General features: G+C 58.1%; 1 protein-coding gene across 2 annotated transcripts in view; it reads right to left on the reverse strand.

Moving 5' to 3' along the window:
• The window catches only part of AGAP3 (ArfGAP with GTPase domain, ankyrin repeat and PH domain 3), a 108,996-nt gene that overhangs the window by 10,974 nt on the left and 72,157 nt on the right, over positions 1 to 25,865 (reverse strand). For both annotated transcript variants that reach the window (XM_035130150.2, XM_035130149.2), the window contains exons 10-13: positions 22,333 to 22,437; positions 19,643 to 19,811; positions 6,709 to 6,897; positions 2,669 to 2,830 (exon numbers count right to left, since the gene is read on the reverse strand). In XM_035130150.2, the coding sequence (XP_034986041.2) occupies positions 2,669 to 2,830; positions 6,709 to 6,897; positions 19,643 to 19,811; positions 22,333 to 22,437 (625 nt within the window). The remainder of the gene's footprint in view (positions 1 to 2,668; positions 2,831 to 6,708; positions 6,898 to 19,642; positions 19,812 to 22,332; positions 22,438 to 25,865) is intronic.

A 25,865-nucleotide genomic window follows, 5' to 3' on the forward strand; every position in this document is an offset into this window, starting at 1 on the left:
CCAAATGAGAGGGAAATTAGCAAGGCCACGAGGGGAGCAGGGGAGCGAGGCCAGGCAGCCCCCCCGCCAAGCCAGACCCCCCTTGCCTGCACCTGCTCTCCAGGGCATCTTTCGAGGATGGAGCACATGCCTTAGGAGTCCCGGGGGGGGGGGAGATGTCCCCTGGCAGGTGTCGTGGGAGGAAGGAGAGATCCGCCACCCCACTCTCCATGGGGCTGGCCCCGTGCCACCCTCCCCTGCTCCTCGGCAAAGTACCTGCCCTCTTGCCTTGCTCACAGCAGGGCTGCTGGTGCAAGCGGGATCTGCACTCGGGCCCTCTCTGGCCCCCCATGCCCAGGGATCCCAGCGAGGGCATGATCGAGGCTGCCCCCTGGCACCATGGCAGCCCCTCATCACTCCAAGAGGGACTTGGCACCTCCGCAATCGAGCAGGCGTGGGGGGGGGGATGCATGAGGCGGGCGCCATTCGTAAATGTCATCGCGCTACCGCCTCATTTTGCAGCTCATTAAACCCAATATTCCTAACCTGTATTAGTGCATCAGGGACAGCCCCCTCCCCCCTCCCCCCGCCCCCCTCCCTGCCAGGCAAGCAGCAGCACGGGCCAGGGAGACGGAGGGAGCCCACAACCAGGCGGCTGAAGGCCACCCCACGGAAACGGAGCAGGGGGGAGCCCTCACAAGCGAGGAGTGGGACCTTCCCCTGTGCTTGATGGCCAGTGGCCAGGAAGGGGCAGCCAGAAGCAGGGGGTTGGGGGGGCTGGAGAGGAGGGCATGGCGGCTTCTGAGCTTGCCCCGCCATTGCAGGAAGTGTGTGTGTCCAAAAGGGACATGGGGCAGGGCAGAGGGAAGGATCCAGCAGAGCTGTCAAGGAGCAGGCGGCGTAATCCCTGGCAATCTGGTGGGTGCCGCTCAGGAGCGCCCCGCCAGCCGGCAGCAAGGGGTTCTCCAACCGGCCCTGACAGGCAGCATTAATCACAAGCGCCGCCCCAAAGAAACTCTTTGCCAGCCGCCCGTTTCCCTGCGTGGGTTTCACGACCAAAGCGCTGAGGGGCTGCCAGGCCGTTGCTGAGCACCTTGCATCCCTCCTCAAGCCCAGGAGGACAGACAGACAGCCAAGGGACCCTGGCTGGGAGGAAGGATCTGAGGAGGAATCCTGCCTGACTTGATGCGCAAGCGGTGATCCCTCACTCCCCAGCCCCACCAGCCACCTTTCGCACTCAGCTTGTTGGGGAATTTGCAAAAGTTGGGCACTGGGGGGGGGGTCCCCTGCTCCGTCGCCCTCTGCCATGGCTGCCTGACGCGCCCCGGTGCACTTTGCAGACACTCCCTGAGCAGTTTGACACAGTGGCGGCGGCGCCTCGCTCTTTAACATGCGGCCATGTAAAAAAGCAACAGCTCCGTGCGTGATTTATGATACTTCAGAACAACGAAGATTCAATTGCGCCGCACGTCCTCGCCTCTGATTACCTCCTAAATGAGATAAACTGATGGCAATTCATCCCGAGGCCTCACCCTCTCTCCCAGGGTGCCAACCTGAGGCACTGGGGCCTGCCTGCCTGCGGGGAGCCCCCCTCCAAAGCCCCAAATGCCTCTTCTGCTGGGGGAAAAGGGGGCCCTGGCATGGGATATGGGAGGGGAATGCAGCTAGCCAGCAGAATCCTGGGTGCTGCAAAAGGAGGAGCGATCAGAATGCCAACGGGGGTGGGGGGGCCCACATCAAGCTGGAGGAAAAGAGGGCCAGGTCTGCCCTCCCCCCAACTCTGCCCCAAATTGTCATTCTGCACAGCAGTTGCAACAAGGGATAAAGTTAGGAATGCAGAGCCCCAATTCACCCGACAGGCTGCCAGAAGGAGCCATGGGAGTTCCTGAGCATGTGAAGATATTCACTAACCAATGCAAATGCCTTTCCTCTGTATTGCCAGCAGATCCGGGGGGGGGGGGGGAAGAGAAGGCTTCAACCTTCTTGCTCCTTCTGTGCAGAGAAAGGGCTCACCGACCTGCACCCCTGAAAGCCTCTAAGGATGTTCTAGACCTGCCCCCCCCCGGGATATTGCTATGGTTTAACTCGGCTCCCCCGGGACACACACACACGCACACACCAGGCCAGGCATGGCACAGACTAGGAGGAGACCGGCTCAGCTGAAGTCTCCCCCTCCCTCCTTGAGGACTAGCAGCCTCCTGTCAAGGCAGCAGGTATTTATTTCTTCCCCCCTGCACAACCCAAGCTGCCCCCCCCGCTCAGCTCAAGGCACAATCCCCTGAGCAAACGAGAAGCCCCTTCCCCACAGACCCCGGAGGGAAGGCTGGGAATCGTGCAAGGCTTTCCTGGGAAGCACAACGACCCTGCAGGCAGGCCTCGGAAACAGGCAGGAAGGGGGTCCAGGCTCAGGACAGGCCCCAGCCCTGACCGCTCTCCAGGCCCTCCCAGCTCTTCTCCCCACCCATGGCCCTTCCAGCTGGGCGGCAAGTGCAACAGAAAGGACTCTGCGCATGCTCTGGAGGCTGAAATAGGGGATCCTTGAGCTGCCTGCCAAATCTACAATTCTGTGATTTGACGCAGCCTCCGAGGAAGCAGCAGCTGCTTGCCTGGGACGGAAGCCCCCCCTCCGTTGCCCTCTCCCTGGAGGAAGGCCCCCCCTCACCCTTCCCAGGCCAGTTCTCCAATGTACCTTCGGCCACTGCCCCAGCCCCGTCCGGCCGGCTGGTGCCCGTGCTCTTTTTCCGGCGATGCTTCTTCCGGTTGGCGTGGGGGGACGGCGGGGGCTCCAGCTTGGGACTGGCGGTGCTGGACACGTTGGGGCTGGAGCTGAGGGAGTCGGCGGTGCCGTTGGCTGCAGGAGGGAAGAGGGGAGAGAGCGTCTGGCGCGCCGTCTGCAGCATCACCACCCCACTCGCCCCCTGAACCCCACGCCCCATCAAGGGGTTGGTCTGGATGACCCCTGGGAACCCCCAACTCTACAATAAAAGCACGCAACCCATCCCTCCACTACCTTCCTGGCCCTAGCAAGGCACCCCCCCTTGGGGGATATGGATGCCTCCCCTGCCCCCCCCCACTGAAAGGGCCAGGCCTGGCACCAGGCCACCCCCAGGGCAGAGCAGCTCCCCCCACCGCCGCCGCCAATGGGGCAGGAACGGGAGGGTCTCCGCGAGCGCCTGCCATATCCCTGCCTGCCACGCGCCAAATTTATCCTCAATCATACTGTTCCTTACAATTAATAGCAGAATTAGAAACAATCAGGGAGCTGGCTAATTACTGTCAATTAGAGTGCGCTAATCAAGCTCCGATCACACACGCGCGCACACACGCCGCAGCAGCTCTCACCATTAAATGTCAAATTTCATTAGAGACCAGCAACAAAATCAGAAGCCTGACATTCAATTCCAGCCGCGGAGCAGAGAGCGCTGGCTCCCAATCAGCGTAAATGCGGAAGCTCCCCCGCCAGGCGCTCCAGACCCCCGCCCGCCCCCCCCGGCCCAAACCGAACCCCTTTGGCTAGGGAACCCGGGCGGTGCTGCCCCCGCCCCCCCTCAAGGGCGGGTGCTTTTTGGGGGTGGGGCTCCTCCTACCCCAGAGAGACCTTGGGCTTCCTTCACGGGGAGTGGGCACAAACATTAGGCTCACCTGCATTACTAAAAAGCCCCCGCCGTCCCACCCCCCTGCCGCTTCTCCTTTAGCGGTCTCTGGTCTGACCCCTCCGCAGAACTACCGTTCCCTCGGGTGTTTTTTTTTTTGTGTGTGTGTGTGTTGTTGGCTTCAAAGTGACATTCTTTTTGTAAACCGCTTTGAGGTTTCCTACAATCAAGGGGCATTCATAAAATAAATGAATGAAACTACCTCAAGTTGCGCACTGGATTAAATGCACTGGGTAGGGGCCGATGCCCTGAATGCCAACTGTTTTGTGAGCAGGACTTTGCCCCCCCCTTTGGGGGGTGCCCCTCTTGCTTCTGAACCCCTGCCATGCCAGGGGGCAGGGGAGACAGGCAGGTGGTGAGGGGGGGGTTGAACTTCCTTTGGATCCTGCCCTGCTCAGGATGCCCCCTTCCTTAGCAAGGGAATCAGGGCCACCGGCTTCCACCTGCTATCTCCCTCTGTAGATAGAGGGGCAGAGAGAGGGGCAATGGGACAGCGCCCCACACACCCCAGCCAGGCCAGGGGGGATCAGGGGCCCAATCCCCCTGGGCGATCCTGTCCTTGGGCTACAGACCCATCTGTGCTCAGGTGTGGGACTCTTGCCACAGGAAACGCCTGGCCATGGGGCAGCCCCATGCCTTGCAAACCCAGCCAGGGCCAATGTGGGGAAGGGCCAGAGCTTGGCGGCCAGAGGAGCTGCCCTGGGCTCCTGCTGGAGAGCTGCTGCTGCCTGTCAGTGCAGACACCACTGAGCCAGATGGGCCAAATGCTCCGTCTCGGTATGTGGAGGCTGCCTCTGTTCCTAGCATGGCTGCATGAACTGGCCCCCTTGCCAGCCACGGGGGCCAGCCACGTGGACGAAACCAAGTCCATGGCTTCTGGGCTAGTGTTGGAGTAGAGGACAAGCCCTGCCCTTCCTATGCTGGCCCTGGAGGACCCACAGCCATGGCGAGTCCTGCAGTGCCAACCACAGAAGGGCTTCCGACCCCTCAGCCCCCCCCCACGGCCTCCTCCCCACCTCCCAGCGTCCTGCAGAGAAGCCCCACTTCCCTCCTCTGCCTGGGACAGGGCCCTTTCTCCTGCCAAGGCTGACCAGTCCCAGGGACCACACGCCACCTCTGGGACCAGGAGAGCGGGCCTTTGAATGCCAGGCACTGGGCATTGGAGGTGGCACGAGAGCTCCTGCCCTCCTGCCCTGTTTGCCAGCTTCCCAGAGGCATCTGGCTGGGCACTGGGGGAGCAGGAGGTTGGGGCAAATGGGCCAGGAGTCTCTTCTTATTGCCAGATGGAGGGGGGCGGAGAGGCCTTTCCCTGCCAGAGGGCCACATTCTCTTCTGGGGGCAACATGTCGGCCATGTGTGGGGCAAGAATGGGCAACCAAAGTGGGCACCAGCTGGGCACAATTCTGCTCACGCCCACCTGCCAAGCAGAGCTCAAGGACGCCTTGCAGCCGGGTGCAAGGCAGGGCTGGGGAGAGTCCCAAGGACCAGGCAGAGAGAATGGGAGGGTCCCATTTGGCCCCCCGTTTCCCCGTTCCAGCCTGCTGTCCTTCTGCCCAGAGGTTGAGCATCATGGGCAAGGAGGGGCGTGTTTCAGAAACTCCCCTGCACCCAGGGGGACCAGGGTGGAATTCGACACAGGTGCCGCACGCGGCAGGCACCCCCCTGCCAGGGCTGCAGGAAAAGCCCTGGGAACAGGGCTGGGTGGTAGTGGTGGAGGGCACCTCAAAGGTCATCCAGACCAACCCGCCTGTACAGGAAGAGATTCCTCATCCCAAGCGACACTCACACAGGCAGAGGGGTGAACTTTCCCCTCTGCCAAGGGCTCCCAGAGCCACAGGGGCTCTCCAGCCACTGTCTGCCCCCTCCCCTGGCCTCCCCCACTGCCAGGGGCCAGAGGCTCACTTCCTCTTCTGTCGCCTCCGCCCAGGGCAGGTCTTCCCCACCTGGGCCATGGGCAAAGAGCCCTCTGCCCTGCCCCATATCCGCTGGCTGGCTGGCTGGCTCCCGCTGCCACGTTCTCCCCCCCCCTTCTCTCTCTCTCTCTCTCTCTCTCTCTCTCTCTCTCTCTCTCTGCCCCATCAGCAGTAACAGTCTGATTAATTCGCTTCCAGCAGGGAGCTGATGGGGCCAATGATGGAGGCGCTGCACCAGGCGCGCCGAAATTGATAGTTTTTCACAGTTACAAATGAGGAGCCTCGCCAGCTCCAAATGGCGGCGGCGCAGTCGGACTCCGGTAATGATCATAAAGAGGCTCTCTTTAAACTGCGAAAGCCCCTGGGAGGGAGGGGGGGGCGGCTGCCGCGCTAATGAGAACGACAAGGGGGCGAGCAGGCATGGAAATGGCTCCTCCACTCTTGATGTGCATTTAACTGCTTTTTTAGTGCGGCGGCAGAGCCAGGAAGCACCGAGTGATGGATGCCGCACAGAAGCATTTATTTTCCAATTCGGCAAAGTGGCTACGTTGGGAAATGTATGAATTATTTTAATTCACTCAACTGTCCTGAAACACCCGTGCAGGAGGGAGGGAGGGAGGGGAGGGGAGGGGAGGGGAGGGAGGCAGGAGAGGTTTTTGCTGGGGCTCCTGCTCATTGCAGCCAGCCAACGGGGGCAGCACATGTCCAGGCAGCCATGAGAGGGTGGCCAGAGCCGTCCCTTGGGAGGCAGAAGACCCTTGCCGCCTCTCTGCCCCTCCAGGCCTGACCTCCGACCTCCCCTGGCCCTGTGCAAAGCGGGGCCTTTCCTGGGGTGGCTCCTTTTCTCCTGCCTTCTGCCCTTCCCAATCCCTGTGGAAACACCTTGGGGCAGGGACCCCTTCGTGGGGCCCAGGCTTGGAACAAAGAGCAGGACAAGGGGAGGAGTGAGGCAGAGGGGAACCCCTGCCTCCCGGGGGGGGCAACTTCTGGCCTGCATCCTGGCAGCTGCCCCACTCCCCGGGCCGAGAGATGGAGGGCAGAGGAAGAGGCAGCTGCAGGGACAAACTGCAGCTGGTGTGCCCACCTCCCACAGCACAAAACTCACAGACCCCTTCCCTGCGCTCTCCCCCCATACACACACACACATGGCGGCTGCCACTCACCTGGGTTTGGGATGTTGCTCGGCAGGACGACGGCTTCATTCCACTGGTCTGCACTGGAGACAGAGTAGGAGCGCTGGTGCATGCCCCCTCCCCCGCCGCCGTCCGGCTTCATGCTGAAGCCCACCAGGTTGGTGCCGCTGCCCGAGCGCTCCGAGTGCAGGGAGGTGCTGCTGGCCGAGTGGGGGGCACCTGCAGGAGAGAGACAGCCCCAGGGTGAGGGGGGGGAGACCCAGGGGCATTTCCTCCAAGCCCCCCCTGGGCTTGTGAGATCTGCAGTGGAGGGATGCAGCCAGGCCCAACGATTCGGAGGAGGGAGGCCAAGACAAGAGGAGGCTAGCAGGCAGGCGGAGCCATTATATTTGAGCATGGGGGGGGGGCTGGCTGCCCTGATGCCCGCCCCCCATGGCTTGGAGCTCCAGTCCCTCTGCAAACAAAAAGGCACCTTTGCCCCTAAAGGTAAGCTGCTAAGTGCGGCTGCTTTACGATGCCTTAAAAACACCTGTTGAGGGTAGCTTGGGGAAACAGATTTGCTAAGTCACCCCAGCTTCCCACCCCAGCCACCACTAAAGGGGGGGCAGCAACAAACTGATCCTCCCTCCCTCGGCCCCCAGGATGTGGTCCTTGGGGCCACTTGCTTGAGAGGCCAATGGCAGCTTCTTGTGGTGGGGAGATGGACAAGGGAACCAGCAGGGAGCTGGGCCGGGAGGGGGGGACGGACAGAGGCAAGGGCCAGGGTGAGAAGGGGGCCACGCTCCTGCTAGCCACAAGTTCTGACCTGCCTGTCCGTCTGTGCCTGCAGCGGCCAAGCCCACCCACCTCTGGCCTGGCACCTCCTGACTCATCTGATGGAAAGGACAGTAGGAGGGGCATCAACGGGAGACAGACAGGGAGACAGAGGGGTCCTGCGAGGTACCAGCCTGAACCCCGGCCAGAGAACCACTGAGGGAATATTGCAGAGTCTGGAGGCAGAGGGCTTGTCCCCCTGCCCTTCTTGGTGCTTCATGTCTCCCTCCTGCTTTAGCAAAAACACCACACGCCCTTCAGGACCCCCCCCCCCCGCCAACCCCTTGGCACACACCAACTCTCACTCTGTCGGGGTGCCCTGGCATTCATATCTTCTTACAATTTGGAAAGGAAACTTTTGGGGTGCCCAAGTCAAGGGGCAAACGGAAGAACCAAGCGAAAGCCGTCAGCGCAGGAGCTGCTCCCCTCCCCTGGCACTCAGCACCCATTGCTTGCCCCATTTCAAGGAAGCCGCCCCACCTTCACAGCCCTGGGCACTTCCAGCCACTCCTTCTTGGCTCAAGACTGATCCAGGAAGGCAAGGCCTGGGAGACCGAGCGAGGACCATGGCAAGGGAGGCAGATAGGGAGACCAGGGGGCACCATCCTGGCTGGCCAAGCTCCTCAACAGACTCTGGAGCAGGATCCCTCCTTGGAAGGGGGCGGACCCTCCTTCCCTGAAGGTTTTGAAAGAGAGGTTGGATGGCCGCCTGTCAGGGATGCGTTGGCTGTGATTTCTGCATTGCAGGAGGTTGGACTAGATGCTCCTTGGGGGTCCCTTTGCAACACTACAATTCAAAGAGGAGTGCAGTATGCCTGCCCTGGGGCTTTGTCAACCTATGCCTCTAGGATCTCGGAGCTGGGGGTGGGTGGGAGGCTGGGCCTAGGCAGCTCCCGAGCCCCTGCTGCCCACCCCACACAGCTGGGGCTCCAAGCAACGGCAGCTGCTCTCAAGCCAAACCCGGCCAGAGCAGCCACTGGACTTGTGCTCCTATTGATCTCTGTGCGACAGAGAGCAAGCCCCGAACCTGACCATTGCCAGGACAGGTGTAAAGCGGGGGAGGGGTCCGAGGGGAGCCTTGATGCTCTGCTGGCCCCCTCCCCTGCCCCCACCCTGGGATGAGTGACAGGGCGCCTGCTCTCTGCTCCGCTGAGCTCCCCCTCCCCCTGGCGGTTCAGCGCCTGAGAAACACGTGTAAAACCATGACACTGACTTTGCCTCTAATTAGCCCTTAATTTACAAGACATACTCGGAAGGGTAATTAGCTGGTGCTCGGCTCCCGACTGCCAGATCCATCTCTCTTGCTGCCTTCCCTGGCAGGAGGGGAGGGGCCGCAGCAGCGAGTGGCAGGCAGAAGCAGCCATGGTCAAGGGACCCCCCCCAGCCAGGGCTGGGGCAGAATGATCCTAACGTCAATCTTCCTTCCCTCCTTGTTCCTAAGATAGAACTTCTCTCGCCCCTTCTTCCCTGGTGGGGAGAAGGACATCATTCCGGGGTCCATCTCAGGTGGCAAAATGTCTTGGACCGGCCTCCATCTGCGCCCAGAAGCAGCAGGAGGAGCAAGAGGAGGAGAGGAGCCTTCTCAAGATATTGACTCCCCCCCCCAGCCACCCTTCTGCCTCTGGGCAAAACAATGGCATTGTGGGCACAGGCCCTCTGGAATGCCCACCCGGCGTCTCCCGGCCTCCCACTCCTGACTTCCATCCTAGCCCCAGGTCTTATTCCACTGGCTCAACAGGCACACGAGTTTTATGCAGGGAGGGGGAGCTGCCAGGGAGAGTTTGGGAGGCGAGCCAGGCTGGGTTTTCACAAAAGGAATGGATGATAATAATAATAATCCTTCAGATGGTTTCTAAAAGGCAGATAGTTGTTTATTTCTGTGACATCTGATGGGAGGGTGTTCCACAGGGCGGGTGCCGCTACCGAGAAGACCCTCTGCCTGGTTCCCTGTCACCTCTCAGGGAAGGAACCGCCAGAAGACCCTCGGAGCTAGACCTCAGTGTCCAGGCTGGACGATGGGGGTGGAGATGCTCCTTCAGGTATACTGGGCCAAGGCTGTTTAGGGCTTTCAAGGTCAGCACCAACACTTTGAATTGTGCTCGAAAACGTACTGGGAGCCAATGTAGGTCTTTCAGGAGGGATGTGACTCAGGGTGGGGCATAAAAACTTAAGAAAAAGCCTGCTGGATCAGGCCAGGGGGTCCTCCAGCCTAGCAGGACGTGAGCCCAAGATCAGCCCTCCTTCTGCAGGCAGCTTCCAGCAACCAGAAGCACTGCTCCCTCCAGCTGGGGGGTGTCAGAGTCTGGCCATTGTGTCCAGGAGCCACCAAGAGCCCTCCTGTCCAATCCTCTTTTCCAGCCATCCAAGCGGGAGCCCACCATGGCTTCCTGGGGGAGCAAGTTCCATCGTTTAACTTTGTGCTGCCCGAAGGAGGATTTTCTTTTATCTGCCCTGAATCTTCCCACATTCAGCTTCCTAATTTGGAAGTCCACAAATTACCTGAGATGAGCATCCTTGTGGTCTTTCCTTTATTTTTTTTAAAAAAGGACCCTGGTGTGGGATTTGTGAAGAGCTCGGGTGAACTCCACCGGCTGAGAAGCAGAGCTCCCCAAACTGCTCTGGACTAGAACGACACTCCAATGTGTCCCTCGCCTGAGATGCCAGACAGCCAACGCCTGCGACACACCTGGTTTGAGGAGGGGCGTGTGGCTCAGAACATGAGCTTGGCTAGCTGAAGTTTTGTGCTGGGCACAGAAAAGGAGGGCCAATGCCCTGCGGGCAAGGATGCCTCCCCAACAAGCCATTGTTAACAGCGCCCCCCCCACCCCACCCCCGCACCAGCCAGGCTCCTGGGATCAGCTCCAGGCATGCACTTGACCTGCCTGCCACGATGGGCCATACCCTCACCTCACACAAGCACCCCAGCAGATTTCAGACACTTCCAAGCTACAGGACCCACGACCCGGGCAGACCGAGTGGATCCAGACATTCAGGTTCAGGAGGGGCTCCTGGGAGGGAGGGGAGCAACTTGTGTTCCTGGTGGCAGCTTTCCCCCTGAAGGTTCCTGGTCCTTGGGAGCTGGAATGTGCCAGGCAAGCCAGAAGGAGCAGAGGGGTTTGGGCAGAAGGAAGGAAGGAAGGAAGGAAGGAAGGAAGGAAGGAAGGAAGGAAGGAAGGAAGGAAGGAAGGAAGGAAGGAAGCTGGAGGCTGAAATTGCCCCATCAGGCGGCAGCAGGAGGAAAGCGAAGGGGGCACAGGTGCCCACCCAGCCACAAGCTCATTCTGCAATGCTGCGGAAAACAGGCCCAGCACAGTCCTCAGGTGGAGGTCCAAGGGGGGCTCAGAGGACTCACAGGGGCAGAGCCTGTTTGGGTTTCAAGTGAGGAATTCTGGAGAAAGTGCACAATGGGCCACACAACGCCCCCCCCATTAGTTTGCTGCTTTCATCCAGCCAGCCACTCGCTGTGCCGGTTCAAAGCATGCAAGTCCATTTGCGTTGATGGGGAATCAAGTCTCTGCCTTCCCCTTCAAGAGTGGGCCTGGAGTGTGTGTGTGTGTGTGTTGGCATGGGGGGCAGGTGGAGGCCCCCTGGAAGGACAGCTCACTGCACCCCCTCTGGGCTGGGCTTTGCCGACGGTGCATTTGGGAGGAGCAGCCAACAAGGGCAGGAACGGCCAGCTCCATGTGCCTGTGGCAAAACAGCCAAGCATTCCATGGAACGCCTTGCCAGGCTCCACCCCACCCTGCCTGTTGCGCCATGAGGCCTGATGGATGAGAGACAGAAAAGGTCCCACAGCGGACGCAGGAAACTCGGGACCCCACCAACCCGCCGCCCAGAGTTTGCCCGCTAGGAAACTGGCAGGCTCCAGCCCACTGCCCAAGGCACCCGAGGGTCCTTTTGCCATCGTTCTGTGCGGCTGAGGGCCAAGAGCGGAGGGGAGGCCTTCTCTTGCAAGGCTCTGGGGAGTCAGGAGGAAGGCAAGGAGGGAGCTTGAGCAGAGAGACACCTCGGAAAGCTATTTCACAGAGCTGTGCAGCTGGAAACAGCATGGCAGGCGGGCAGGCAGGCGAGGAGGCACTGGAGCAGCCCTGAGTGTCAGGCCCATCAGCACAGATCTGGGTGCTGGGAAGGGAGCAGCTAGATGCCAGGCTCAGCTGGCAGGACGGGGGGGGGTGCTTGCTGAGGGAGAGGCCCTGGATTCAAAGGACAAGAGATTCCGACTAAACCTCAGAGAAAGCTCCCTGAGGGTAAGAGCTGCTTGCCGGTGGGACGGACAACCTTGGAAGGTAGCGGGCTCTCCTTGCTTGGCGGGTTTTAAGCGGAATTTGGCTGGCCACCCGACAGAGATGCTTTAGCTGCATCGCAGGGGGTCAGACTAGATGACACTTGGGGTCCCTTCCAACTCTACCCTACTGGTTCTAGGACTGCTCACAGGGACAGATCCCGATAACTGCTGACACACATCAAGCCAGCTGATGGCTCTCGCTCCCTTTAGACGGGCTCTCTGGCAGAAACGGGCACACCTGCGCTGGCTCTGTCTGAGCAGGAGGCAGCTGGGGGGACCAGCTCACCTTGAGCTCCTTGGAGGAAAGCAAGCAAGCAAGCAAGCAAACACACACACACACACACACACACACACGAAACCCCTCCTCCAAAAAAGCCCAGCCTTGTGGGGCTCAGGGGCTTAGCTTTCAAAGCTGTGCAGGATCCGGAGGGACAGGAGCCGCTTAACAGGACACAGTGTTCTCTCTTATCCTGTGACGCTCACTTTGCATAAAATGTTCAAGTTGTTCCTCAGCTAAAACATGAGGCAGGAGAGCGCAGGGGGCTGCCTTCTACCAAAACGCCCCCCCCCCCGAGGGACCACCCAACCCAGTCTGGCCAACACCCCCTGAAATTTCCCTGACATTGCTGCCAGAGACCTTTTAAGAGGGAAATGCTCTGGGAACGGAGCATGGCAGAGCCTGAGCTCCCTCGCCTCCTCCACAGGCCAGACGCCTCCCTCCTAAGGCAGGAGCAGTGCTAGCACGGATGTCGATTCATTCATTGCCTCCCAAACCACAGTCTCAAGGTGAAAATGAAAACACATAATGAAAATGAAAACACATAAAGCAAGAAGCGCATTTGTCTAAAGCCCTAACAGGTGAACAGTGGTAAAGGTAAAGGGACCCCTGACCATTAGGTCCAGTCGTGACTGACTCTGGGGTTGCGGCGCTCATCTCGCGTTTTTGGCCAAGGGAGCCGGTGTACAGCTTCCGGGTCATGTGGCCAGCATGACTAAGCCGCTTCTGGCAAACCAGAGCAGCACACGGAAACGCCGTTTAGTTTCCCGCTGTAGCGGTACCTATTTATCTACCTGCACTCTGACGTGCTTTCGAATTGCTAGGTTGGCCAGCAGTGGTGGTAAAGACCAATTTCTGCAGCTGGCAAAGCCTGTTGAGAGTCGAGAGGAAAAGGCCCCAGGGGCAGGAGGGGGGGACCTGGACCCCCACCTTTGTTTACTTGACCTGTGCCCCCTCCATCCGTAAAACTGGCACCAGCCCGGGCACCCCATAATAGACATTCCACATTGGCAAGAACTCAATGATTCCAGAGCTACACTGTGGAACTCCCTGCCTCTTGACATCAAGCAGGCCGCCTTCACTGGACCTTTCACAGAGCCAGCTAAAAATATTATTGCTTAAACCAGTCTTCCCAGATGCTTAGAAAGTTGCTGTGAATCTTAACTCGTTTTAGTATTTTAATTTTGTGTGTGTCTTAAACTACTGAAATGTTATCCTGGTATTCTCATTTTATGCTTTTGCAAACCACAATCAGGCAGTGTGCAATTTTACGAAATAAAAAAGAAGAAGAAACAACTAAAAATGGAGACTTTCAGAATAAAGAGCATGGGGGGGGGGTTACTGTTAGGGAGTGGTATTTTGTGAGGAGATTGCTCTTGGTGACCGAAGAAGCAGCCCTCTGAGGGCAGGTGCTGGAAGGAAGACATGCGGAAGGTTTTAATCTGTTTTAGTATTTTAACTTTTGCACGCTTTAAAGTACAGCTGTAATTTCATCTTGATTTTCTTCTTTTATCCTTTGTCAACCACTTTGAGGTTTTTGTTTTTAACAATCAATTTTTGCCTCCCGGACTCAGGCCCCCTCCGCTCACCGGAGGATGGGGGAAGGCTTGCCAAGACCTCTGGGAACAAAGCCGAGGGCCCGGCCAAGGTGTGCCAGCTCCATGCTCAGATCACCACCTGAATTCTTAAAGCAAAAATAAAACTTTAAAAAGAAGCAGGTGTGTGTGTGTGTGTGTGTGTGTGTGTGTGTGTGTGTGGGATGCTGGGTGCTGGGGGAAGAAACACATTTTATCTCCTAAGCTTCTTTTCATGACTGAACCCCCCCCCCCGCCATGGCAATCAGGGCCTAGGCAGAAAACGGGTGCCTGTTCCCAGTACCGGGCACGAGGGCATGGGAAATTTAGACAAGTGAAGGGGAATGGCTGAACAGCCGCTCCCCAACCTTCTAAATCAGAACTGCTGCCTCATTGCCTTTGGCATCCCACCTCTCTGAGCTGTTTTTCAATTTTACAAAACACACGCAGGGATGGACAGAAGAAAGAGTCCCGACCAGAGAGGAGGGGCAAACCAAGCTGATGGACTATGCCGAAATGGCAAAGTGGACTCGAAAGCTCAGGAACCAAGAGGACAAAAACTTTTAAAATTAATGGGGGGTATAATCTATTTAGGAGACCGTAGAAAGCAGATGAAAACATGAGCAGGATTTTAACCTCGTTTGTAATGTAACAAACACTAGTGTGCATGCACACGAAAGCTCATACCAAAATATAAACTTAGTTGGTCTTTAAGGTGCTACTGAAGGAATTTTTTTATTTTACTATGGATAATAGGGATGGATGGATTACAGAATAATATGCAGTTTTACATGTTAAGAATAGGACCCATGAAGGGGATGGGGGGGGGTCTCGAGATTCAGTGCAATCTCTACATAGGGATGTGTATTTGGACTGTTATAAAATTATATTTGCAAAATCAAATAAAAACGATCAATCCATTTTACAAAACATCAAAGGATCCATGGATCTTCCAGGCATGGATTCAGAGGAGAGAAAGGGGACTGTGGGGGGTAAGATGTAAAAGAGATACACCTGAGTGACCACAGTGGGGGGTGGCACCTGCTGCAGAGGGTGCTGGGGGTGGGGAGCACAGTCCCCCCCCCCTTCCAGGGAGTCTTCCTCAATGCCCTAGAGAAGCCTTTGCCGTTCTGGTGCTCTCCAAGTGCTTTGAACCGCAACTCCCATCAGCCTCAGCGTCATGTAGCCATTGGGCTGATGGGAGTTGTAGTCTGGAAGGTGCAAGGATGGGGAAGACGGCATGAAGTTCAGCCGAAGAGCTAAAGGCTGCTCATGACCAATTACGAGACACAAGGAGCTGTTTTATTCTCCGAGCCTTCAAACTTAAAAGGCAACTTTCTACAAGATTATACAGTCTGCAATTAAACCATCTATGGCCTTTTAGACTCCACCCCCCACCCCCACCCCGTGTGTGTTGTTATTGTTTTTGTTATTATGGCACATATTTTTGTGTTTTTATACTGTAAACCACCCTGTGATCTTTGGATGAAGAGTGGTACAGAAATTTAATAAATTAAAAAACCTTTAGAAATAAAGTATGGTTAGGTTTAGCGAAAATGAATTTGTTTTATGTTTAATAAAGGTATTAATTTTTTTTTTAAAAAAGGTTCAGCGAAAATGATGAGGATTGCATGCTTCTTCCATTTTTGGTCAAAATTCATTGTTGTTGTTGTTGTTGTTGTTGTTTATTTGCATTTCTGATAGATTTCAACACAAGAAACTTTATGGAGGGGGGTAGGAAGGCCACAGCTACTGGAGCATTTAAGTACAGTGAGGGGAAAAAGTATTTGATCCCCTGCTAAATTTGCCCGTTTGCCCTCTGATGAAGAAATGACCAGTCCATAATTTTAAAGGTAGGTTTATTGCAGCTGTGAGAGACAGAATAACAACAGGAAAAACCCCAGAAACCCAGAAGACAAAAGTCGGAGATTGATGTGCATTATAATGAGTGAAATAAGTATTTGATCCCCTATCAACCAGCCAGATGTCAGGCTACCTGGTATCTTCACTGTATGTAACAAGCTGAGATTAGAAGCACCTGCTGTAAGGGAGAGGTCTTACCTGTAATCTCAGCTCGTTACAGTACCTGTACAAAAGGCACCTGTCGAGAGAAGCAATCAATCCAGCAGATTCCAAAGTAGCCACCCTGACCAAGACCAAAAAGCTGTCCAAGGATGTCAGGGACAAGACTGTAGACCTGCACAAGGCTGGTCTGGGCTACAAGACTATTGCCAAGCAGCTTGGTGAGAAGGTGACCACAGTTGGTGCAATAATTTGCAGATGGAAGAAGCACAAAATAACTGTCAGCCTCCCTCGGTCTGGGGCTCCATGCAAGATCTCATCTCGTGGAGTTGCAATGATCAGGAGAACGGTGATGAAGCAGCCCAGAACTACACGGGGGGAACATGTCAATGATCTCAGGGCAGCTGGGACCATAGTCACCATGAAAACAGCTGGTAACACACTACGCCGTGAAGGACTGATATCTTGCAGAGCCCGCAAGGTCCCCTTGCTCAAGACAGCACATGTACAGGCCCATCTGCAGTTTACCAATGCACATCTGAATGACCCAGAGGAGAACTGGGTGAAAGTGTTGTGGTCAGATGAGACCAAAATCGAGCTCTTTGGCATCAACTCAACTCGCTGTGTTTGGAGGAGGAGGAGGAATGCTGCCTACGACCCCAAGAACACCATCCCCACCGTCAAACATGGAGGGGGACATATTACGCTTTGGGGGTGTTTTTCTGCTAAGGACACCTTCACCGCATGGAAGGGATGATGGACGGGACCATGTATCGTCAAATCTTGGGTGAGCACCTCCTTCCCTCAGCCAGGGCATTGAAAATGGGTCGAGGATGGGTATTCCAGCACATGGCCAAGGCAACAAAGGAGTGGCTCAAGAAGAAGCACATTAAGGTCCTGGAGTGGCCTAGCCAGTCTCCAGACCTTAATCCCATTGGAAATCTGTGGAGGGAGCTGAAGGTTCGAGTAGCTACACATCAGCCTCGAAATCCTACTGACTTGGAGGGGTTCTGCAAAGAGGAATGGGACAAAATGCCTCCTGAGATGTGTGCAAACCCGGTGGCCACCTACAAGAAATGTCTAATTGCCACCAAGTACTAAGTCATCTTTTGCAAAGGGATCAAATACTTATTTCACTCCTTATAATGCACATCAATCTCTGACTTTTGTCTTCTGGGTTTCTGGGGTTTTTCTGGGACCCAGGTGGCGCTGTGGGTTAAACCACGGAGCCTAGGGCTTGCTGATCAGAAGGTCGGCGGTTCGAATCCCTGTGACGGGGTGAGCTCCCGTTGCTTGGTCCCAGCTCCTGCCAACCTAGCAGTTCGAAAGCATATCAAAATGCAAGTAGATAAATAGGAACCGCTACAGCGGGAAGGTAAACGGCGTTTCCATGTGCTGCTCTGGTTTGCCAGAAGCGGCTTTGTCATGCTGGCCACATGACCTGGAAGCTATACGCCGGCTCCCTCGGCCAATAATGCGAGATGAGCGCGCAACCCCAGAGTCGGTCACGACTGGACCTAATGGTCAGGGGTCCCTTTACCTTTACCTTTTAATGCACATCAATCTCTGACTTTTGTCTTCTGGGTTTCTGGGGTTTTCCCTGTTGTTATTCTGTCTCTCACAGCTGCAATAAACCTACCTTTAAAATTATGGACTGGTCATTTCTTCGTCAGAGGGCAAACGGGCAAATTTAGCAGGGGATCAAATACTTCCCTCCCCCCCCCACTGTAAGCAGCAACGGTGATGTGCAGGGAAGACCAGGGCTGCCTGGACAGAGAACAGGGGCCTGCCAAGCTCCAGGGAGGGGCCACCTTGACATTTCTGCCACGAGAGGAACTGGCTTTGCAGTCCTGCCAAATGAGGGACACCTTGCGCCTGAGGCCTCTCAGCCTTGGCTGGGGGGGGGCACAGAAGAGACCCCTTCCCAGGGCAGGGGAGTCCAGAGCCCCCTGCTTAAAGAGGTGAGGGAGGGGCCTTCTCTCTGCCTGCCTCCCCCCCACCAAAGGCCGGTGCTGCTCCACTGCCCAGCGCCCCCCCCCCCCGCCTCAATGTCATCACCCCCGTAGTGAGCAGCGGAGCAGCAGCCAAACAGGTTCCCCTTTTCTTTGTTAATTCTTCCCTCATTACATTTGAAATTCCACAATCAGTGTGCACTGTAATTGTCGAATTTGATGCTAATGATTAATGAATTAAACATGGATCCATCAATTAGTCCTTGGAGAATAATTCTGCATAAAGCAGCGGATAATGTAATTACAGTAACAAAGATAATGAGATGTTAACATCGACAGAGCCCGACGTGACATGATCACAGCAGGCAAAGCAACCGGGCTTGGGGGAGCCAATCGCACTCTCTGCCCCTGCGGTGCGGTGCGGGGGGACGGGGGGGCAGGGCACGTGGCTGGCCGGGGCGAAGGGCAGAGCACATGCCAGCCATGCGCGCTTAAGAGGGGAACAATCAAGCCAACCAGTCACCCCACGCGCACCAATGACGGCCCCTCCTCTGCGCCAGGGACCAAAGGGCAAAGCAAGCCCCGCAGTCCGAATGCACACAGTCCCCCCACCCCCAATGCCAAAACCTCTCCTTCCTCTTGAACCCAGAGCAGAATTCCAGACGAGCACCAGGCTAGGTGAGGAGCAGACCCCTCATGGAGCCTGGGCAGGCCTCCCGACCCCTTCCCACAGGAGGAAACACACCCTTCCACTCTTCCATTCCACCGACTCCCTTCCAGATACACCAAGGTCTCCTCTTCCTGTGCCCCCAGTGCCCATCTGCATGCCGCCGCCCCCTTTGCCCTGCCTGGGTGGGAACATTGTGGCCCAGACTCTGCACAGCAACGGGCACTCCAATGTTCAGCAGCAGCAGCAGCAGCGCCAGGCAAGGGCAGGGCATGCAAGAGGCTGCCTGGGGGCCCACCCCCACCCCATCTTGAGCAGGGCACGTGAGGCTGGCCAGGATCTGGCTCCAAGCTGCAGCATTGAGCGGGCCTCCCAGAAAGCCAGCTGGAGGGAGCCGGAGCCAGGAATGCCAAACAACAAGGAGATTTGTTGCGGCTGCAGCTTTTGTGGGATCTCTCCAGTTCTCGAGAAGATTCAGCCACCAGCGGCCAGTGGGCCTTCCAAAGGGCCAGAGGGGACTCCCATTCCCTTGCCACCCATTAAGAGCCTGGCCTCACCCCTCGGTCAGAACACCAGATTTCTTGGCACCTAACAGAAGCTCCCCAGCCTCCAACTCGCCAGACTGAAGGGAGAGGTTCAGCAGGGCTGGCAAGGAAGGCGGGCAGAGCTGGGCAGGCGCCCCGAGCCAGGGAAAAACGCTCCTTGCCGGCACACTCTGTCCACCCCCCACCCACCCACCCACCTGCAGGCAACGGCTGCCTTCGCCCAAGAAACAAAGCCCCCACTTTGCAAACTTCCCAACTTTGGAGGGCTTGGATGCTCAGCCGTAATGGGGCTTTAATGCTAGTTATTTGCATTTAATTAGACACTGAAAAACGTTAATAGAGCCGGCACTTTGCTCATCTTCTCCCTTCCCTCCATCACTCCATCTACATTCCATTAGAGGAACATTTGAGCTGCGGCGAAGTCAAGCGCTCCAAAGTTGGGCAGCGGCAGCCGTCCTCCTGCCAGGGGGTGGGGTGGGGAGGGGGAGAGAGACAGGGGCCAGCCTGTAGCCCTGTGGCCCGTCCTCATGCAGGCACACAGCAGGCAGGGGCAGGCAGGCAGAGGGCACCCAAGAGAGGCTGCAGATCAAGGGAAGGGAGGTCTGCCCACTGGCAGGAAGCAGGAGTCTCTGCCAGGCTCCTGTGCCGGAGGTTTGGGCAAAGGGCAGGCAGCCTCTCCTGGGGGCCTCTGACTGCACCAGCCCCCCACCCCCCGGTCTTTGTGCTTTTGGCTCCCACATGCCAGCCCCACAGCATTTCACGACCGCCCAAGGCCACGCTCCCCCTGCCCACCCCTAGCCTTGCCCCATAGCAAACGCGCCCCACTTACTGGAGCCCCCGGGGAACTGGATGCTGCTCCTCTCCTTGGCCAGCCCATTGGTTTTGGGGCTGGCGCTGGGGGCAGCGGTGGTCGTGGCCCGGGGAAGCCTCTTGCCGGGCACCTTGACCGTTGTCCTCAGCAGGTCAATCTCCTTCCCGTGGATGTTCTGCATGTAGTCCTGGGAGGGGGGGCAGAAGAAGGGGGCTCAGTCCTCTCTCGCACCATCGGGTCTGGCTGGCAGCTGCCCCCCCCTACTCAGGTTGCCTCCCCCCCCATCTTGAAGGGGCCTTTCTCTCCCCACCACAACCACAAGGGAGTGCAGGGGGAGCAATGTTCATGGCCCAATAACCGGGCAACGCCCAGGACCATGGGAAGAACCCTTTGCCCAATGGCGGCTGGTCCCTGGGCTGCTCCTGCAATAGCCCCCCATTCCTCCTCGGGTGAAAGGGAGTGTCTGTGGATACCCTTAGGAGCCATGTGTGAACACAGAAATGGGAGAGAGAGTCCCCTTCTTCCCATGCCATCTGGCCACAGGAACCAGGAATGGGCTGCGACTCTGGCCCCCACCGCAGCACTTGCTGATGGAGCTCCCTCCTCCCTCCTCTGAGTCTCTGGCTTGCTCTTCCTCTTCCTCCTCCACCCCTCCCCCATTCCCAAGCATCTTCTAAGGTCGGACCAAAGAAGCGGTGCTGGAAGAGGGAGGGGGATCTTCCCCCAGCGCTGTGTCCCCATGTGCCCTCTCAGTCCCCAGCACAAGGCAAGGAGTGTAGGGGGGCAGGAACTTCGCATCCAAAGGGGAGGCAGGATGGGTCCGCTCCAGTTCCCAAGGAGGTCACCAAGCAGCTTAGGCAGAGTCAGCGGCACCTTGAGACTCAGGCGAGGCGGAGGAGATAGAGGTGGCCCCAAGACACAGGCCTCCCCCTGCAGGTGTGCCCAAAGGCCTCCCTGCTCCGCCCCACGGCCTCTGCCTCCAGTGGCGCCCGCCCAGCGCAGGGACCCCCAGGAGCCCAAGGATTTCCCCTGCCTCAGCAGAACTGCGTCCTGGCGCTAGCTGGGCTGCCTGCCTGCCGGAGAGCAGCTCCGCGGTCACCAACGCACCGCATTTATTGCCTGCCATAAAACAGCAATTCCTTCCCAAGCCTCCTCGCTAATTACCCAGCCAGTTCTCTCATTTCATTTTATTACTGGAATTAACAACGAGTTCAAAGCGTGGAAAGCTATTAAGATGTGTGATTAAGCCACATTCAATTAGCTTCTACAAACAATTTAATTGATGTTGCAGATAGAATTAACAGAAGGTGATTGTGTGAATGGCTTCAATGGCTGCAGAATGGGAGGCGCCTCCTCCGTGCAGGGTGGGGGGGAGAGGGGGGGAGAGAGAGAGGGAGGGAAGGAAGGAAGGAAGGGCAGAGAGGCAGGAGCTGTGCGTGGAGAGATGCTCCGGTGCCCGAGGGGAGCCCAGCCGAGGCAGAGGGAGCCCAGGCCGGGTGACCCCCCTGGGTGGCTGGAAGCAGGGAGTCTGCCTGACGAGGCACCCCCTGAAGCAGTGGGGAGGGTGCCGGTGCCCCCTTGGTTGCAACAGCCACAGCCCCCTCCCTACCCCCACCCAGAAAAGTTGTGAAACAACCCGTCCCCAGAAAGTCCGGGACGCTTGCTCTGCCCCTGCCACTTTCCCTCTGGGCTTGAGAGCCGTGTTTGGCAGAACGGTTTCCCTGCTCTCCAGATTTGATGCCCTTGAGCATTTGATTTAGGGAGTGGGGGGGGGGCTATATTTCTTTGTCTGCCGTGGAATCCAGAGTATTCTGGTCAGCTGACGAGAGAAGGAAGCCTGGTGGGAGTTATGGAGGAAGGGGGAGCAAAGAGGAGAGACCCGTCTTCCGGAGCGACTTCCACTAGCGTTCCGTGCACAAGGACAAATTTTGCTTTGCAGCTTTGAGATCTAGACCAGGCACCCCCAAACTCCAGATGTTTTGGACTACAATTACCCATCTTCCCCAACCACTGGTCCTGTTAGCTAGGGATCATGGGAGTTGTAGGCCAAAACATCTGGAGGGCTGCAGTCTGGGGATGCCTGATCTAGAACCTGGCTCCCTTCTTTGGAAGGGAGAACAAGGGAGATCAGGAAGCCAAATTCCAGGCAGGCCACATGCGGCCCATGCTCTCATGCATCCTGGACGTTCTGTGGCCTCACAGCGGAGGGCTTGTCACTGGCCCAGCCAGCTGCGGAAGACCAGGGTCCCCTGCATGACTGCTGGGTGGGGAAAGGGGAAGAGGGAGGGACAGGAGGACGTCACACTCTTCAGGGCCCAAGCTGTGGTTGCCCAGGGCCCTCAGGAGCCAGGCCGCCCAGAAAGTGCCACCCTCTCCCCCACTCCCTGCCCAAGGGAGCCACGCCTTGGGACGAGGCGCCACAGGTTCCTCTGTGTCCGTGGTGGTTCTTCATCTCAGCAGCAAACTGTGCTCAAGAGAGAGAGAGAGCGCAGGAAGAAGACGGGGAAGAAGCCATTAGTGCCCCAGCGGGGAAGTGACAGAGACGGATGGGGCGGCCGCCACACACATGTCCCCCCCCCCTTCTCCTCTTGGCACTGGTGACAAAGAGCTGAGCAGCCACGCAGCAGCCCCCCCTCCCAGCCCAGCCCCTTAATCACAGGCCAGGCCCGCCTGGGACCCCGCGGCTCTCCCTGGCGGACGGGACTCACATGCAGGCTGGGGTGGTAAGTCAGGACTCCGTTGTCACACAAGGTCACGTACTTCTTCTTCCACTCCTTGTTGAGGGATTTGCTGCTGCGCTTCAGGAGGACGCCCTGGGGGGGGGGTCACAGAGCGGGGAGGTGTTAAAGGGATTCTGCTCGGCAGCCCCCTCTAGCCACAGGGGCGCCCAGTCGGAGGCCCCAACTGTGGTGGCTCCTTCTTCCCTCATAAGCTCTCTGATCCCAGGCTACCTGGGCCCCTCTGGCACCCCCCCCCCACCTAGGGACCTGGGATGCTCCACCTCTTGGGACAACAAAGGGGCCCTCGGGCATGGGCAGATCCAGTCCCGACAGTTCTCATGCTGCCTTGAGGGGGAACAAGGCCTCTTGCCTCAGCGCCGGGTCAGTACAAAGGCGGGAGGCCTCTTGCCCAAATGCCCCCTGCCCCACCCAGACTGTGTTTTCCTGCATGGTGAGGGGGTGCCCAGTGCCCAGACCAGGCGCCCCCACTGCTTCTGTGAAGACAGCCCAGCCTCAAGAAGCCAAGACACGGAGGCAGAAATCTCCTGCCCTCCCCAAGCGTACCCCAAGAGCTAAATTGCATCTCCCGCCAGGATTCGGCCTTCCTGCCTGTGATCTCCAGAGGGCAGCCCAGAGCCGAGGAAGACGCAGGGGCAGTGAAGATGGTCCCCACGACTAAGGCAGGGCAGCCAGGCCACAGCCCCTCTGCCCAGCCCCATCGGCAGCGCACCCCACGCACAGAAGGGGTTCCCCTCTCCCGCAGAGACTGTGCCTTGTACACACAGCGCCCGGGCGCAACACCCCCACCCCCACCCCGAGAGCGCAGTCCCTTCCGTGGAAAAGTTCAGGGCTGCCCAGAAGCCAAGCTTGCCCTGCCTCAGTTTCTCCATTGCGCAATTGACATGGGGCCCAAACATGGGCAGTAAAAAGAAAAAAAAACATGGTTCATGTTTCAGGAATCCAATTGGAAGCATAGGAAAAGGAGAATGCAAAGTGTTCCCAAGCAAAACGGACATTCCTGGAAGCCAAAGGGCGAAAGGGGCTGGGTCTCCGTGGAGACAAGGGCTGAGCCCCCTTCTGCAATCTTCCCCTGCCCCACACCTGAAAGAGTCAGAGGCCAAACTGGGGACTGCAGGGGGGACAAATCAGCCCCCCAGGCCCAGCAGGCTCCGAGGGGCTGGCAGGGCCAGGGGTGGAGGCCCAGCACACCAGCGAGCCTAGGGGGTGCCCTGCCCAGTGTCTGCAGGGGGTGCCTCCTTTCCCCCTGGCTGTGCCCGTAGCTCCCTCTGCTGCCCTTTCCTGGGGCCAGAGGTCAAGGCTGAGCTGGCCAAACCCTGCAAGGAGACCACGGGCACTTGGCAGGGGCTGAGCTCAGGGTCCCAACAGCCCAAGGAGGCCCCGTGGATGCATAGCCCTGGCTGGGCTGACCATAACCAAGGAAGCCTCTCGCCCAGTCCTTCCCCAGGCAACTGGGAGGGAAGGCAAAGGTGGACAGCCAAGAGACCAAGGCTAGGCAGGCCAGAGGCAGACCTGGGCTGCTGCTGCTGCTGCTGCCGCTGAAGGCAGGAGGAGTCCAGAAAAAAGCCCCTCCACCCACCTACCACGCCTCCTCCGCTCTCGCCCTCCTCCTTCCCCAAACAGGCAGACCCTCCTCCTCCCCCACCTTGAAGGACACAAGAACAGCCCTGCTCCATCAGGCCCACCTAGTCCCACAGGGGCCAACCAGGGGCCCCAATGGGAAGCCCGTAAGCAAGCAGGGCCCCAGGGCAAGAGCCCCCTCAGAAGGACACAGCCTTTCTCCCCTCCTCCTGCACCAGGGACACCTCCTTCTTCTCAAGCCAACCTTGGACCACCTTGCGGCTGTTGATGGCGCAGGAGGAGGCCAAGTTTCTTCTGGTCAGCCGAGAACCTCCCCTCCTCAGGTCCCCCCCACATCTCCTTTGCCCCCAAGGAGCAAAACAAACCCCCCACTACTGCTGGCAAGTGCAGAAAAATGACACCCACCACCCTGCAGGGGCTTGAAGGGAAGTCATGTTGGGACGCCCCCTTCTCCAGCTGAGAGAGCGAGGGGGGGCCACGCAAGCATTCCTGGGGGGTGGTGGGGAAGGTCTGGTTTCTGCACCACAACAGACTCCAGTCTAATCAAGAGTGTCCAAGGTCACAAGGCAGAACGGGTTTGGGGACAAAATGAACCAGGCCAGGAGGCAGGCAGGCAGCCCCCCCCCCAAAAAAAAACACAGGAGATGCTTTCGACCAATAAAGGGCACTGCCCACCCCCTCCATCCAAGCCACCCCTCTCCCCCAACCAGTGTGTCCCCACCGGGGGAAAGGGGTCTCCCATGATGGGGCAGGCCGCCTTCCTCCCCCCCCCCCCATGCACACATCTCTCCCTCCCCCCCCCAGCCAAGCCAGGCTGCTAGACTGAGGCTGGAAGAGGAGGAGGAGGCGGCGGCAGCAGCAACAACAGCAGCAATATGCCGGGTAATGAAGCAGGGAGCTGCAATGGCCCCCACAGGACTCGTTTACTCCACAAATCTCCCTTCCACTCACTTTTCGCTAAGAATTTTAACACCAAACTTAATTGTAAAGTCGCGTATTGATTGGAAAATGCAAATGGCAATTTAAATGTAATCTAAGCTCCCAGCATGATCCTGGCTCCCTCCAAGGAGAAGCCACCCGGCCCAGGAGCCCAAGAAGGGAGAGCCTTTGCAGGATGGGATGGGGCTGGAGCAATTGCCCTAGGGGTGGGGCAGGGGGGGGGCTGGTGAGGATGGGAACACCCCAGGCAGGGCGAGGGAGGCCACTCCCCTCTTGCTCAGCCCCACTGAGGAGCCTAGCTCTCCATGAGTGCCAGCTGGGCTGGTAGTGCTTCTTCCCTCATGCCCAGCTGCCCCTGGGTGCTCCTGTGGGCAGGGAAGCCAAGGCTAGGTGAGCTCTCTGGCCTGACTCTCAGGCTGTAGGGGGCTGGAGCCGGCCGGCTGAGAGGGTCTGCAGGGAAGCTCTGGGGCTTTGACACTGCCTGCACCTTCCAGTTAGAGCAGAGGGGCAGCCTTGGGGTGGCTTGAACCCTTGGCCACGGGAGTAAACAGGGCTCTTGTGGGATTCCCACAGGCAACGGTTCAGCCGCAGCAAGAGCACAATGTGGGACTGGACGGGCCTCTGGCCTGATCCGGCAGGCTCTCCTTCTCCCAAGTCACAGTGGGGAGGGAACCCCGACAAGACCCTGCACCCCAACAGGAGACCTCTGGCAAGGGCCCTGGACTGACTTCACACAGAAGCCCCGGGTGGGGGCAGCTTGAGGGGCCAGGAGTGAGGAGAGCCCTCCCAGCCTTGTGGCCGTGCAGGGATGCATGGGGGGGGGGGAAGAGAGCCCCCCAAACGGCAGCCCAAGTGCTTCACAACTCAGTCAGAACTACCTGAATGCCACACAGAAGGCGGCACGGCCAGTCACCAAGGCCAGGAGGGGGCTCAGTCAGCCCCCTGACACATGACCCCAGAAAGAGAGGGGGAAGCCCAATGGT

The sequence above is a fragment of the Zootoca vivipara genome, chromosome 12, assembly GCF_963506605.1.
Source record: "Zootoca vivipara chromosome 12, rZooViv1.1, whole genome shotgun sequence".
In the NCBI taxonomy this organism is placed as follows: Eukaryota; Metazoa; Chordata; class Lepidosauria; order Squamata; family Lacertidae; genus Zootoca; species Zootoca vivipara.